At 46.5% G+C, this 15,876-nt stretch overlaps 1 protein-coding gene and 1 long non-coding RNA gene across 2 annotated transcripts; both read right to left on the bottom strand.

The window, feature by feature from the left end:
* Window positions 1-1,147: 1,147 nt before the first annotated feature.
* LOC136450882 (uncharacterized) lies at window positions 1,148-2,282 on the bottom strand. Its single transcript, XR_010758472.1, has 2 exons — window positions 1,366-2,282; window positions 1,148-1,280 (listed from the first exon to the last, which is right to left on the bottom strand). It is a non-coding gene; the product is annotated as an uncharacterized lncRNA (long non-coding RNA).
* Window positions 2,283-2,741: 459 nt separating this feature from the next.
* On the bottom strand, window positions 2,742-13,600 carry LOC136455413 (mitotic spindle checkpoint protein MAD1-like). Its single transcript, XM_066455448.1, has 25 exons — window positions 13,158-13,600; window positions 12,756-12,855; window positions 12,339-12,499; window positions 11,710-11,907; window positions 11,542-11,634; window positions 11,242-11,364; window positions 10,199-10,446; window positions 9,811-9,982; window positions 9,218-9,466; window positions 8,040-8,202; window positions 7,669-7,756; window positions 7,522-7,591; window positions 6,883-7,011; window positions 6,768-6,806; window positions 6,224-6,302; window positions 5,493-5,569; window positions 5,261-5,278; window positions 4,930-5,145; window positions 4,702-4,766; window positions 4,350-4,537; window positions 4,005-4,265; window positions 3,786-3,873; window positions 3,560-3,685; window positions 3,359-3,468; window positions 2,742-3,273 (listed from the first exon to the last, which is right to left on the bottom strand). The coding sequence occupies exons 1-25, from the start codon at window positions 13,383-13,385 to the stop codon at window positions 3,125-3,127; spliced, it is 3,438 nt and encodes a 1,145-aa protein (XP_066311545.1). The 5' UTR covers window positions 13,386-13,600; the 3' UTR covers window positions 2,742-3,124.
* Window positions 13,601-15,876: the final 2,276 nt, after the last annotated feature.

The raw sequence follows: 15,876 nt of genomic DNA, 5'->3' as shown, positions 1-15,876 counted from the left end.
ACCGGCCGCTGTGCTCGGTGCTGTGCCCACGACCGGCGCCCATACTGCGCTGCGCCACCTAACTCCTACTCTAGGAACAACGCGGCGTGCGGAGTCAGGTCCGGGTTACTATAGCCTCAGAGTCAGTGTACAGGACCAACTGCTCCCTCCACGCCTCGGCAGTCTACTTTGGGGCCTCGGCAACCTCGGGATTCGCGCCCACCAAGCCCCCCACGACGGCTCGGCCTCGGCATCAACTGAGCATCGGCTCTTCACGCAGTCAACGCACAGCAACCAGCACGTCGCTTGCCAGGCCCTGCGTCAAGCCATCACTGGAGCTCCCACATCGTACATGATCGGATGTGACCGGCGCGTTGCTCCAACACTTCAAGGGCAGGACCACTCCATCGACCATGCCGCCACAGTAACAGGCTACAGGACTCGGACACACCACCTCTGTTCGCACGACACCGCGTAGCTGACACATGTACCACCCTTGTCCCCCCTTCAACTATAAAAAGGAGGGATCGGGGCCGTTTCTAAGCCCCGAGCACACGAGATAGACGAACACGTAGAGGAGAACCGACTTACTCTCACGCCCGCACACACCCAGGCATAGACGAGCACACGAGGTAGACAAACACACTCTCGACACTCTGTGACGCGCACGCTTCCCCACCGCCTGAGACCAACGTCTCAAGCAATCCACGTCGTTCCACACAGACCTGGGACTAGCTCCCTCTCTCGCCTTGCTTGTAATCCTCTACTACGAGCATTTCGGTGCAAGGAATACAAGATCGATATCTTAGACTGGACGTAGGGCACCCATTGCCCGAACCAGTGTAAACATTGTGTCTCTTTGCATCACCATCCGGGATTAGGGGCACGCAGTACATTTTTACTAGTTGGTTGAGGGCCCGCCGGTTCGAAACACCGACAACCGTTATAACCCAAATCAATGAAACCACACTGTTTGACATAAGCACAGAAAGTATTAATACGACGAACATCAGCTCTAGTGGGACCTAACTTCTCATTAACATGCATAATATTAATCATATCACCCATACATAAGATCGGCAAGTTGTTATTAGTTTCAACAAAATTTAGCACTTGTCTCCAGATTTCACTAGTGGTACGGTGGTGAGGATCACCATAGATACAGATAAGTCCATACTGCTGCATACTAATATTATTTGTACATAAAGCAAATATATAGTGGTGACAGTGATCAACTACAGTAATGTCTACATCGTGGTTCCATATCAACCAAAGGCCCCCGGACTGGCCTTGTGCTGGAACTACAAAAGCGTCAGAATAATTAAAATGATTTATAAGCGAAGTTCTAGTGGTAGAAGAGTTCCTAGTTTCTGAAATAAAACATACCACGCTTTAGTGGATATGAGTAGGCGGGCTAGATGCACCATCTTGGAACTGCGAAGGCTCCCGCCTGAGCCGCGGCAGTTCCAGGCAAGGTGTGTCATGGCTTCCTTGGCGCCCTTGAGGCCGGCGCCGAAGCCTGATCAGGATTGTAGGGGCGAGGTTGTAGATGAGCATCATGAGGCGTAGTCCGCACTGCAAACTCTTTATTTTTTGCTGCCAAGGTGAGGCTCTCATCAGTGAGACGTGGCACAATCTGAACCCCCTCAGCTGCATTGCGGTTTGGGATGGCCTGAGTCTGAGACTGCCGTAGCCCATGTTCTCTGTTTTGGGTGCTCTGCTGACGCTTGTGACCTGTCTGCTGCTGGCTGCAAGTTGTGTTCTGCTGCTCTTTACCATGACATGGGGTGAGCTGCACAGCTTGCTTGGACCTCGCAAGTTCCACTTCCGTAGAGGTGGCCAAGTGATTTTTCTGGGATGTGGAGTGCGGATCCGGCGGATTGGGCAAAATTGGTGGCGGGTCCCCATCTAGAGTGTGGTCTGTTTCCATAGAGGCAAGCGGAAACAGGAGGTTTGCTAGGAACGGAAGAAGAGAAAATTGATGGATGTCCTTGTCATAATAATACATCGATGGGGGATGGGCGGTGAAACTCTAAATAGCTGAGGATTCAGAGGGGGTAAAAGCAGAGGAGGACGCGTGGGGCGGATGGGCAATTTATCGAGCAGGAATCGAATCGAGAGGAGCCAAAAGCGGGAGCAGCTGTCGATTGTAACTCGAGCGAGCGAGGAAAAGAGCAGATCGATGAGAAGAAGTTCGGATTGGAACTTGGTGATGGATGTGGAGGATGCGGATTGAGGAAAAGATGGGGGTACCGGAGACGGGACATGGTGTATTAGGATTATAAAAAATAACTAAAAAATTGATGAACAACCAGGCAAATTATGTTACAGGCAGCTCCAATCTTTGATCGGTTGTTAGTTACAATGGTCAAATCAATAGTCTGCTTGAGCATACATGCTCACAATTTTTTGTTAATTTTTTTTAATGATAGGTAACATGTACATTAACAATGATGTATTTATTGACTTTGTTAATCTACCATTATCTCTCAAAAACATCATGGGTTAGGATGAGTATGCACGTGTATGTGAGCATCTTTATTTTTATGAGCATGGGTATTTATACTCCCTCTGTAAAAAAGAGAGTGTTTTTGAGTAGTCAACTAATCTCAAATTTAACTAAATATATATAAGAAATAATAATGTTGATGATACGAAATAAGTACCACTAGATTAGTCATACAATTTCATAGCAAACCTATAAGAAGATACAATGTTAATACTATTTTTTATGAATTTTGTTAATTTTAAAATTGATCAACTCCTCAAAAAGCGGACGTGTATTATTTTTGGACAAAGGAGTACTACTACAGTTTTACCATATCCATGGGCCACAGTGCAATATTTTTTTGGATAAAAAAGGCCAAAATAAAAATCATGATTAGTAAGCAGCTTTACTGCAGTTGGTCGATCAAGTACCATTTTCCTCTGTTTCTACAATCACATTCACACACCAATCCATGCGCTTTTACGTGGATCACAGCATGACGTCTCAATGCAAGCGAAACGACCATACTTGCCATGCGGAATGTTCGTGCCAAACAGTGGTTCAAGCTCTTCCCTCTCGCCTTCGCATTTTCAGAAATTGGACGCACGACCAAGTGAAGCTCCACATACAACAATGGTTCCGGTGAGATCGGCGATCTCATGTGGCGGCGTTCCAGACGGCCCCTTCGCCTTCGCCGCAGGCCTTGTGAATGTGCCGCATCCGGTCCACCGACTTGCAGACGCCGCTGCACGACCAGTCGAAGGACGCCACGCACACGTTCCCGGCTCGCTTCTTCCACTCGCAGTCTGCACAGCAGAGAGACGCAGCAGGCTCGCCGTTACAGCTGAGCACTAGGTGAATTATTCAGGAGAAGAGGAGGTGGTGCTGTACCTGGAGGCGTCGCGCAGCACATGCTCCGGTCGTCGACGTGCTCGACCTCGAGCCCGATCAGCCACGCGCCCAGGGAGACGTCCTCGTTCGCGAACCTGTGCAGGATCGGCCTGGAAAGTGGAAACGATACACGTACGTCAGGCACAGAGGAACGCGACCACACATGACACGGTGCAAGACATATGGCAGTCAGGAAATAACTGGTTGATGGAGATGTAGGCGGCGAGATCCTTGGAGATGGCGTAGATTTGGCCGGTGGCGTGGCGGAAGTACTTGTTGCCCTCGTCACCGAACTTCCAGTACTCTGGCTCGTGGTACTTCACTCCTCTGCAACAGATATACAGACATATACAGGTCTCACTCGACAGAACCAAAAATGCTCTTGCTCCTGTGTTCTTATATAATAGGAGTGGGGATTTTTGCTCACTTCTGTGACAGGACAGGCCCGGACTTCATGCAGCCGACGTACACCCTCGGCCGCGTCCTGTGTTTCGCCAGCCTGCTCGACAGCATCCCTGCAGTTAGAAACGAGATCCTTGAGAATTGAGACTTACGAAGGAGCACCAGCACCACTACTACCCTGTACGTAACGACTTGACACGACTCGCTGCAAATTGCAATGAATGGCAGCACGTAACGTACGTACCGAGGTTGAGGTGGATGTCGTCGTCGACCTTGACGTAGAAGTCGGCGTCCCAGGTGACGACGGCGGTGGTGAAGTAGGTCCTGGTCTTGGACGACAGCTCGTGGTAGCCCTCGGCGTGGTCCAGCCGCAGGAAGTCCCTGGTCTCGGCCTCCTCCGCGTCCAGGGCGCGGTCCAGCGCGCCGCCGCCCGGCGTGCCGCTGTGCCCGATCACGAACCGGATCACGATCCCCTTCTCCTGCTCCAGCTTCCTCAGCTTATCCCCTGCAGGCGCCGTGTTATGCGCGCACACCAATGGCTTACTGGTACGGTCCATGCATGTGTGCGTGGTGGGTGGGTGGTGTGTACCTCTGGGGACCCAGGTGTCACGGAGCGAGTCGCGGCGCTTCTTGCTGGTGAAGGCCGTGTTGATGCCCACCACGATGAAGGCCTTCTGGGGAGTCCTGCTGCTGGATGCCACGGCACCGCCGCTGCCGCTCCTCGCGCGCTCCACGGCCATCTCCATCTCCAGGGTGGACACCGCCTTGTCCAGCGACCTACAAGTTCAGCAGCGCACCACGAGTCCATGACCTCGCCGTAGCGTACACCGTGGAAGAATGTGGATTTCAAAGACAAAAGGCGTGCAATGCATTATGCATGCATGTGGCTGCTGGCAAGTTACTTAGCAGCTGCAGCGTTCGATTCGAGACGGGATGCTTACTGGATTGCTTGATGAGTCCTCGACACCTCGTTCAGGAGATCCTTGGGGTGGCTCTCTCCAAGTTTCTGGTCAGAGATTCAGAGTTCGATCAGATATACAGATGATGAGTGCCAACGAGTACGCGCAGTAACGGTGCAAGGCTCTGTGAGTCGGTGACAAAATTCTTGGAGTACGTAGTATATACTATTACTTTACCAGCAGAAAAAAGCGGGTTCTAAGCAGACTTACACGCTTGCTGTCACAGCCGGAAACACGAACGCTCTTCTCGTTCTCGGCAGTGTCCCTGCTCGAGGACGCCGACGCCGACATCAGCGACACATTGCCGCTGAGCAGCAGCCCCACAACGAAGCTCGTCACGCACAGCGCCGCGACGGCCTTCCCCGACAGCGGCGCCCTCCCCCGCGGCGGCTTCTTCTCCAGCTGCGGCTGCCGCTCCGTCAGTGCCTGCACCAAAGGCACGGAAACAGCGTCACTTCACTGCAGATAGCAGGAGGAAATCTCAGAGACTCGTCGACATGCATGACGAGCTGACATCGTCTGAATGCACACACAGACGCACCATCATTGCTCGCAGCAGCTGGGGCGGGAGCTAGCAAGGCTACTTCTCTCTGCTCAAGAGCCCGTAGGCCGCTACGACTAGGAGCGCGACGCACCAGGGTGGCCGTGTATGGCCCGGGCACCTGGAGGTCGGAGACGATTTATGTGACGAGGCGCGAGCAACGCGCCTGCTATCTGCCCTGCACCGCGGGAGGGTTCGGTTCGGGGAGCCGTTTCGTGTGAGGCGCCCCAACCCTCACGCCGACCGTGTGAGGCTCGTAGCCGAGTCGCAGCGCGGGAGCACGAGAACCGTCGATCTCAGTCCGGAACTCTGGATGGACAAATCATCAGTTGGCCTGGCCGGAAAAGGACGGGGAAATAGGAGGGAACGCGTGGCCATTTTCAGTTATGGTGGAGATAGATCGTTCAGTTCTGAGGCGTCTCAACTTTTATCTTTGGGAGCCTGTACAAGTAAAGCCAGCTGATGGCAGTTTACTGATTTCCCGCGTGAAGTTTCACTGAAGCCGTTGCACTTGATTCAGCTACAACTGGTTGACGTACCTGTAACTTGTAACGACATATACAAATCAATATGATAACGTATGGCGGAATTTCAGCCATCCGTGACTGATCAAAGCAGCTCATCTGCAGCAAAACTCTCGCTCTCTCAGAAGAATAACATTAGTCATGATTGGCGCGAATCAAGTAAAGCATTCCTAGTTAGCTGGTAGCTACACTTTAGACAAGCCGCAGCTTCAACATTATGTCCCCATGCCCCGTAATACTCATGTACGCCTTGTTACGACAGGAAAAAGGATACATGGGATAAAAACCAAAGCTACAGCCTCAATTTCAATTGGTAGAAGCAGTTTTCACCATCCATGTGAGTGCTCATATATATACTTTTCATCAATGGAGGACCATTGTAAACATACAAACATCCAGCAATGTGTCCTGACGCTAGTTTCATGTCTTCAGCATATACTTCTTTTGTTGAAAGACTCCATTGTCAGGTTGGCAGTGAAGGCTGGTATGGAGTTCATCCTCTTTATGAAGACGTCGACCTGAAAAGTATGGTTAGATCTTCTGAGGCAGTAAATTCCACTTCCAATTCGATACAAATTTAAAACCGCCTTGGAGTTAACTGTTCTAACAATGCCAACCATAAGTGTACAGAGGTTAGGTCAGACTCAGATCCATAACAAATGTATTTATTTATGGACAAACTACTAATGGGGAACTCCACTGTTACGAACAGTTGACTTCTATGGTCAACATACCAACTAGACAATCAACACAAGTGCAACCCTCAATAGCAAATGTGATTTTATCTAATCACGTAGATTAGTCTGTTCCAGCCTGATTCAAATATCAGAGCCTCAGAACCTTGAACATGTCATACGAGCTCAGGAATCAAGTTCCAAACAAAACAAATGTATAGTTTTAAGATGGAGACTGGGGACTTCAAACAGCTAGGGTGCATGAGTGCTTGCAACTTGCTAGTAAAATGAAATTAACCAGCTTAATACCTGCTGAGCAATTTCGTGTTGGGACGTGTAGTCGTTGACCTGTATATATCAGTAACATCAAATGATGTTCCAGTAAAATATATGAAAGACCATTTCAACAGTGTGATAGTCTTACCACGATATTAGTGCTTCCTGATTCATAGTCAAACTCAAGCTTTTCATCATTGCTTTGGGCATAAACTGACTGCAGAATAAAGCGTGTTACAGGGATCCCATTTGACTGTTGCTGATCATTCATCACTATCTAAAACCATGAAACAAGAAAGGTTAAGCAAAGTTATCATTTATGTTGAATAGCTGGATAGAGTTAGAAGCATGCAAGAAGGAAAATTCAACACAATATAGTAACAGAGGAAAAAGTGTACATGAATACATGATGTTTACTGAAATTGACATCACATATGCAAACCTCGAAATTTTGCCTCCAAAAGACAAGCTGAAGATTATCATTACAATAAAATATAAAGATGGACTCTATCGACCTCCAGTAACAAGGTGCATATTGCCCTTTAGCTTGAGTCTTGCTGTTGGGCATTAAATTGCTCAACACATAACTCTGTTAAACTCAACATTGAACAACAGATCTACAGCTACATTTCAAGATCCTGCTAGTCGTATTTCAATTGATTGCATCTAAGGAAAATGAATACAGAATTTCTACAGGTGGCTAAAACAGTTAAATGGAGAGAGAAGGGGTTGGGGGGTTATTTAGCAAAAAGCTGCCCTCATATGGTGTGTGTTACATTATCATTACCTTGTAACCGAAAAGGGAGCAGCAGGCTTTCCGGAAGACCGAGATCCTCTCCGCAAACACCGCCTTGTATCTGTTTTGAACAAAGTACAATATTATAACAAACAAAATGTATAACAGATTCTAGAGGAGAAATAATAGGCTGCACACCTTTCTTCACGTTTTTCAAGTGTCGCAATTTGATTCTTAAGTTGTGCCAACTTTTCAGCAATATTAGCGTCTACCACAGTTCCAGCATCTGCACGTCAATGTTCCATTTATAAGTGCACTCAAAGAAAAATAACAAGGAATTGAGCGTAAAAGGTACAGGCTATCCAAAGACAGTTCACTCCATTTAAATACAGATTATCTTGTAACTTTTGTTATACTAAGCAACTACTCCAAACACAAACCACTTAGCAAATACATTGTAGACTAGAGTAAGCAGAAGCAGTAAACAAGTTTTTGCATACGACAATAAATTAAAATAGAAATCCGTAGGATCATGAACAGTACAAATAATGTGAGATGTGACTGCATACCAGCTTGTCCTTTCAGTTCCTCAACTGCCTGCAGCCTCTCTTTTGTTTTCTTTAGTTCAGCTTGTAGTGCTTCTATTGTCTGCTTGGCTTCATTGTCGACTCCAAGAGTATTTACCATGCGCAGTACTTTTGTGCTTGAGGCAGAGTAATCTCCATGACCTAACTGTCAAATATGACAAGAACTTTGAAGCTAGCACAAGCATGGCACACAGGAGAAATGTTGCAAGTTAAATTAGTAGAATCCACAGAGTACATATCAATAACTGCGCACTCAACTAACTGTATTTTAAAGATGCAGGATTTATACATGTGCTAAGTTTCACAAGACAACGCCAGTAGACAAAGGATAATCATGAGACATCAACAAAACAGACATCTTCAGCATAAAACCATCCACCAAAGTTTCATTGGAAGCAGAACAGCACAACCACCCTTAGTTTTTTATGCTTCAGCTCATAGGCCTGGGAATTATAGCAGAAGTTCCTATACCTAGTGGTTCAGGGATGCTAACGATATAACAAGAAAGATGGGACATGCTCACTGAGTCAATGTACCAGCAGGAATAAAGCATGGATACTCCACTGAAACTGATAAATCTACACCAATAAGACATTGGCAAATAAGAACCTGCCCTAAAATGTGCAAAGAGCGAAAGTCAAGAATATTATTTTAACACTGCTATATGTACAACCACATTACAACTGGCATGGCGTAACAAATATGTGCTTGAGTCAGGCAACCAGCAGAAGATTCTGTTGTAACGCGGTTGTGCGACAAACCGACAATCATGTGAGCAATTCCTTTTTTTTAATTGGTCAGGAACACTGACACAGGTTTCTTCAGGAAAAAAAAGGAAGACTGGCATAGTGGAACGAGTGTGTGCATGAGCAAGGAAGAAAGCAGAAAGACATTGTCACATCGTAGTACTGTAGAGAGACAACCTAATGTCTCCCATTTAAAGAAAAAATTGCGGACACGAACATTTCTGTTAACCTGCCTAGCACCAATTAATCTAACTTTGTGACATCTAAGAGATTTCGGCAGTATATCCAACAAAAACATATTTCAAGAATTATATTGGGGCATATGAGGCTGACCTTTTTTTATACAACTGTTCCAAATAACAGAGTAGGATTATCAAGGAAACAATTTAATGGGTGATCTTGGGGGGTCCTTACCTTGGACTCTAGTAAGGCCACCTGAGAGCGTAGCTGATCTCCCTCTCGCTCCAAGGACTTCACTTTCCTTGTTTCAAGGCTTAATCTTTCGTTCATTATATTGAGTTCAGTGTCCTTGTGACTAATCAGTTCTTTCAGCTCGTGTATAATGCTCTCCAGCTCTCTTATCGTTTTTTCCATCCCAGATTGATCTGACTCCGTAGGATGTTCCTTTCTCAGCTTATCTCTTTCTTCACTGATTGCAGCAAGCTGACCACAAGAATCAGGCAAGAATGAACAGAAGTCTAAGCATATACGGCACATGAAGATATGGTTTTTCAAACTGCAAATGAATCTACACAGGTAGGGTACATAGGGATAAAAAATAAAAAAGGGCGTACCCAGTGCAGAGAGCTCCCGCTCTATGCAGGGTCTGGGGAAGGGTGTCAGTGGCAAGCCTTACCCTCGCTTGTGCAATGTGAGGAGACCGCGACTCGAACCCGGGACCTTCCGGTCACAGGCGGTAAGACTCTACCGCTTGCACCAGGCCCGCCCTTCACATAGGGATAAAAAATAGAAAATAGAAAATTACTAGTGTAGAAGGTAGACGGTACCATAAGCTCAAGCCGCTTGACCTCCTTAGTAGCACTTTCAGCCCTCACTTTAGCAAGGGTGGCTTCACCTTCTGCACGTTGCTTGCTGAGATCAGCAAATTCTAATGCAACCTCTAATTCTTTCAACCTTGATGTTACCTCACCAACTTTGTTCAAATTTGTCAATGCTTGCCTGTCAATCATTCAGATGACCAAGTGAATTTCATATGAAGAAAAAATGAGCAGCAAAACTAAAATAATAACCTTTCATGCAAAAGAAACCTATATATATCATGTTTTATAAGTTGCAATATGTACTGGCAGTTTTGCATGATTGTGTCATAAGAACATAATACACTGGATAGTGTAAATGGCAATGAAAGATCAAAGAAAATTTGAGTATGCACACTTTTGCAGATCTGCGATCTTTTGAGGTATGTCAGCATAAGAAGACACATCTGGTATGTTGCTGAGCAGTGCTGTACAAGATGCTAATTCAAGCTCCAGCTTATGTGCTTTGGCATCAATTTCCTGCAGTTTTGATAATTCAAGCTCTGCTCTTTCCCTGCGCCCCTGCTCCTCCAATAGCTTTTCTTTCAGCAACTCAACATTCGTGTGGGAAGACTTCAACCTTTTAGCTTCATGCACTTCTTTTTCCTACATAAAAAGATATAATCATATGGATTAACAGTGTAATTTCAGAAAATGCCTAGCAGGTCCTTGAACAGTATTATTGGTTTTAGGAAACTGCATAGCAGGTCATTACTGAAAGAACAGACATGTCTCAAACTAAGGGGTACAGGAATCTATAACAAAATAAAAGAGAGTGACACTTCATCATGCAAAACAGATACAGCATCGTGTAACTAAATGCACCGCATGGTAAAAGGGTCCCTTGATAAATGTAGTTATGCACTTGCTCAGTTTTTTTCTTATTTCTGTACCAAAACTTTGATAACATCTGCTGTTGACTTTGACATAGGGTGATCTAACTAGCCACATCTGTTATCCCTTGTGACAGTACCGCATTTACAATTTTACATGTGTTGAATGGAAAAACGGGAAATTATAGATAGGAGAAAAAACAAGATAGCTATGTGGGAGTAATGTATGTGTACCTAGACTCAAAAGTAGCAGAGTTTGCTTCAAGAAGAAACTATCCAATCAATCACATTGTATCAATATTGGAACTTCCAAGATATAGGTAACATAATTGGAATGCCCCGCAGCTTAGAGAGTTCCTTGAACTAAACTATATCATCGAGAAGGTATACATGTTGTATAACAATGTTAAACTGAGAACTTTTATTCTGGCCAAAAATAACTGGATTTCCTAGCCGTATAGATAAAAGAAGAATGTCACAAGACAAACTGCATGAAATAAATTTACATCAAGCATCTACATGGCGACCATCTACCATCAAGGAGACATCAAATTTGTGAAATGCTTACATAATTCCGGAGCTCCTCTTGCAAGAGCTTGATCAACTTCTGGTCATCCGTTGAGGCATGTTGATTAAGCAAAGCACTAGAGTTCAATAGCTTGAGCTCCATTTCATTCTTCTCACGGAGACACTGATCAAGACCATATAAAATATAAATTAGTTTCAGTGTGTGACTGTGGAACCAAATGAAGAACCAATAGATACAGGTGTGGATATTTTTGTTAGGGGCTCCATTTTCAGAAGGACAAGAACTGGAAACAGTATAGACAATATAATTGTGTAAATCAGATCAATACTGAGTACTGACTTCGTCAAGTTGCTTTTTCAAGTTGGTCAACTGCTCGTTCAGCAACTTTGCCTCACTCTCATAGTTTTCTGCTCTGAGTCTTGTTTTCTCAAGCTATCCCAAATGTTTAAAATAGATAAGTCAACAGGCAACCACAAATAGATATTTCAAGAGTTTAACCATACAAACCTCAGCGTTATTTTTGGAAGCAGATAAGGATAGGTCTTCTTTCACATATGAAAGTTCCTTCTTAAGGGTTTTCTTCTCCCTTTCTGAACTTTCAGATAATCGATGCAAATTCCCTTCCAAGTCTTTGATCAATTCCTTCGCGGATGATACTGATGATTCTGCACTGATCCTAGAATCAATCTCTTTATTGAGTTGTACCTACATTACCATGAAGCATGGCACTATTCATGTCCACTGATAAAACAAATATATGATATGCTACATTGTAGTTTAAATATGGCCATAAACACTAATTCATAGATCTGACATAGGATTACCACCATGGTATATCATAATAAAACACATGTTTTATGCTCCCTCCACCCCGAGAAAGGGACAAAATGCACTGAAAAGTGACAAGAAACAACACCCTAGCAAACATGAAGCATGATACTCATTGTATCAGCCCAGAGCAATTTCAATGCTACATATGATGCAATAGTAAATATGGTAGACACGAGGCAGTCAAGGCACTCCTGCACTGAAGTTCCTTGCAAGAAACACAGGAATACAACAAATGGAAAGATGCAGATCATGTGTCAAAAGGGGATTTCCCCAAAAAAGAATATGACAAAGGGTAAGAAGATAACCTCAAGTTCATTTATTTTCATTACTTGACCACGATACCGCTCCTGATATTCACTCAACTCCTTTAGTAGCCGTTCCTGTAATGCACTCTCCCGCCCTTTGGTTGCTGCTAATTCTTGCTCCACATAGTTAAGTTTATCCAGGAACTGCATCCTTTCATCCTCTACAGCAATAAATTGTAGTATGTTGATTCCACTTCTAGCAAAATAATACTAACAAAAGGCAACATCAAAACTACTTGTTTTCCCTAGTTTCATACCTCCTAGAAGTAAAGAACGTGTTGTAGATATAACTTTGAGGGTGGTCGTGTTTGACATATCTTGAAATGACAGTCGTAATTCATGTAGCTAATTAACACTTAACTGAAATAAACCCTATTCACACAGTATGCATAAGAAATCATGGTAGACCAAACATACCACTCTTAGATAATTGCTCCTCCAATGCAACGAGTTTTGTTTGATACTCCTGAACTTGCTTCTCTGCAGTGCCCAGTGCCACCATGAACTCTGATTTCACCTTTCGGAATTCAGAAATGCACACATGCCCCCCCCCCCCCCCCCCCCCCCCCCCCCCCCAAAAAAAAAAAAAATCAATATGCATATCACAATGGCACACACAGTTAGTTTAAAAATATCAAAGCACATTGTCTTCATTCCAGGATCTCCTTCATCCAAACAACTAATCATGTGTAAACTGATAGCTTCGATTCTGACGCGCGTGACCAAAACCGACATCAATAACATGTTTGGAAAGTAATAGGCAGCTCCCAATCGCTGTAACGAAATGCTTAGTACGAGGAAGGGTCGAAGCGATCTCACCATCTGGCGGCAATGGTACGTGCAGACCATGTCGTCGAACGGCTCCCCGGGGGCGTCGGCAGGCACGAGGGCGGTGGGGCGGTCGTAGAGAACCAGGCGGCGATCGGAGACCGGAGTACGGCCGGTCGCGCTCGCGCCGCCCACGGATTTGACAAGAGCGAGGTCGGCGTCGTCGCCGGCGCTAGAGCTCGCGCGGCGCTTCCGCTGTGGTGGAGTCCGGAGAATCATCTCGCCGCCTTGTTCTCGCCCCCTGGGGTTCTGGAACTTCGGCAGTTCAGCTGGTTCCTAGGGTTTTGAACTTCTGGAGGGAAGGACGGAGCGGCGTGGGGTGGGGAGCGGGGATGGAGGTGGAGGCGGTGGGGAAGGAAATATTGAGCGATTCGATTTGAAAATCAAGCGGTGGGGAAGGAGTCCGTATTTTTGTTTGGTACATGGGCGTGCGAAACAACAGTTCACACGCGCATTAGCGAGTCTGTTCAAATCTCCCTCGATATTATAGGGCCTGTTTGGGGAACGAGATCGTCTACAGTTGGCCAACTGAACTGTACTCACAGTTGATCATCGCAGTCGTTTTTTTGATCCAATTGTGAGACTCTAAAAGTAACGAACCTAACCAATTTAATAGGCCTACAGGCCGACCCATCTTAGCCTAGTCACTCGACTCCCCATTCCCCTACGTGAGTCGTCCCTCCGCCACCGTTGCGGACTCCCCTGCGAGTCGCGCCTCCGCCGGCTAACACCGGGTGATGGCGAAGGAGGAGGGCGGTGGCGCGGCCTAGCGGACCATGGAGGCCCCTCCGCCGGAGACAGAAAGCATCATGTGGAGGGAGGACAAGGGGAGGTTCGAGACGCCCGACGGCGAGGCCTTCCTCCAGTACCGCCTCCTCGACGGCAACGGGGCGGCGGGGCTCCTGCGACGGCGGTGATGGACATGGTGCACACGTACGTGTCGATCTATCCAGTAACCACTCTTCGTCAGATCCGCACCTCGACGTTCTCTGCACTCTTGCAATCTTCACCCAGCCCCTTGCTGCTTCGTCCAGGGATCATTAAGCGCGTGCCAGGAGAGGCCACCGTGGCGGAGGTGAGCCCGGTGGTGCGGGTTCTAGACGAGCTGAAGGCCTCTCACAATGCCAGCGGCGGGTCGGAGCAGGATCTCGACGGACTCGTCTCTCTGCTTGATGAGTTACGCGGCCTATGCAGCTCCGGCGAGGGCTCAGAGAATGCAGGGATCACGGTACGGAATGGCGTCGTGGAGGCGCTCGTTGCCCTGTGCGCATCCGCTCGAGTTCAGCAGGAGAGGTTGCTTGCATCGGCCTTTGAAGACGCTGATCTCCGTGCTCCGTGGTATGACATTGGTGTGCTTGCGGGTCTTCTGAGATGCGTCATTTTGTTTGGCTACTTACACCGTTCTTCTATTCACAACATGCTTGTAGTAATGACTTCCCGTTAGCCCATTTCTTTAAGTAGCATGGCAGCATGTGTATATTCCTGGGTATTGTGAAGATGCATTTGGAAACGGCTACATGTTTTTGCTCGGCTGAACTTACAAGTGCACGAACGCTATGAAATGGCATGCTAGAAACTAGTGCTTTCAGCATTTTCAGGAAAAAAATGAATTCACTATTATGATAAATTCACCACGAAGTTGTTGTATTCAGATGACTATTATGGGCATTATATAAACCTCCATCCATATGCAGTTTCACAAACTGCACACAGCTATAAAATGTCTTGTTCTGCTATACCCTGTCGCATATCAGTTATGGTTCTATGCATAGTTATTTACCTCATTATTATAATCCATTAGTCTTTACTTTTTCTTGATCTTGCACTGCAAACTGGTGTTGAGAAAGATCTTGTCTACTCTAAATTATACCCTGTCATAGACAATCTTCATTCTGTTTTAACTTTAGGAAATATCCAATCTGCAGATGTGGCAAGCACTGAAAAGTTCAGAAAGTGAGGGACCCAAAATTGCCATGGATCTCCATCTCGCGCGTCAGCTGCTTCTCCATCTCGTCAGCGCTCCCCTCCGCGCCATCGAGCATCGTCGTCGTCCCGTAGCCGGTCGCATTGGCGGCGCTCCTCACCACGCCGAAAGTTCCTCCCCGCCACCGCATCAATCGGCATCGGGGCTGCAGGCGATGCCACTCCATGGCCAGGCACACTGGTGGTCACTGATTGGGGATAAACTGTTGTCGGTGTTTCGAACAAACACCGGCTAATAAATTTATAATTATTGCGCGTTAGGCCCGGATGGTGCACTAAAGGACACACGATTTATACTGGTTCGGGCTGAATGTCCCTACGTCCAGTCTACTGCTGCTTGTATTATTAGTACCAAAAAGGTTCATAGTAGGGGGTATAAACGGTCGAGAGAGGGAGAGGCCCTAGGTATCTGATAGAATGGTCGAAAGGACGCCAAGAGCTCGGTCGTTGCTTGGCTGTATGCGTGATGTGTTGTGTGTGTTGAACTGATCCATCGAGAGTTCGTCCCCTTAGTGGGGGGCCCTGCCCTCCCTTTTATAGACCAAGGGGGAAGCAGGGGTTATAGATGGGAGAAAGAGGAAAATATCGAAGGTATAGAAGGTCCTTTGAGGGAGCCGGGTCTTCCTTTTTCCCTATGCCTACCCTGCTTAACGGCAGACCATGTCAGAGGTGGCGTGTTCGCTGATCCTCGTAGGTCATGCCCTGGCCTCATTTAGCAAGTGGGTGT

This window comes from Miscanthus floridulus, chromosome 5 (genome assembly GCF_019320115.1).
Source record: "Miscanthus floridulus cultivar M001 chromosome 5, ASM1932011v1, whole genome shotgun sequence".
NCBI classification, from domain to species: Eukaryota; Viridiplantae; Streptophyta; class Magnoliopsida; order Poales; family Poaceae; genus Miscanthus; species Miscanthus floridulus.
The sequence above is the reverse complement of the archived record's forward strand: the minus strand, read 5'-3'. Positions and strand labels throughout refer to the sequence as shown.

Excerpts from the sequence above, each read along its gene's own strand:
- LOC136455413 (XM_066455448.1), bottom strand. The coding sequence starts at position 13,385 with ATGATTCTCCGGACTCCACCACAGCGGAAGCGCCGCGCGAGCTCTAGC. Across the intron at positions 4,266-4,349 it reads TGACACCTGGGTCCCCAGAG|GGGATAAGCTGAGGAAGCTG; the intron begins GTACACACCACC and ends CGGCGCCTGCAG. Across the intron at positions 3,274-3,358 it reads GTGCTGCGCGACGCCTCCAG|ACTGCGAGTGGAAGAAGCGA; the intron begins GTACAGCACCAC and ends TCTGCTGTGCAG.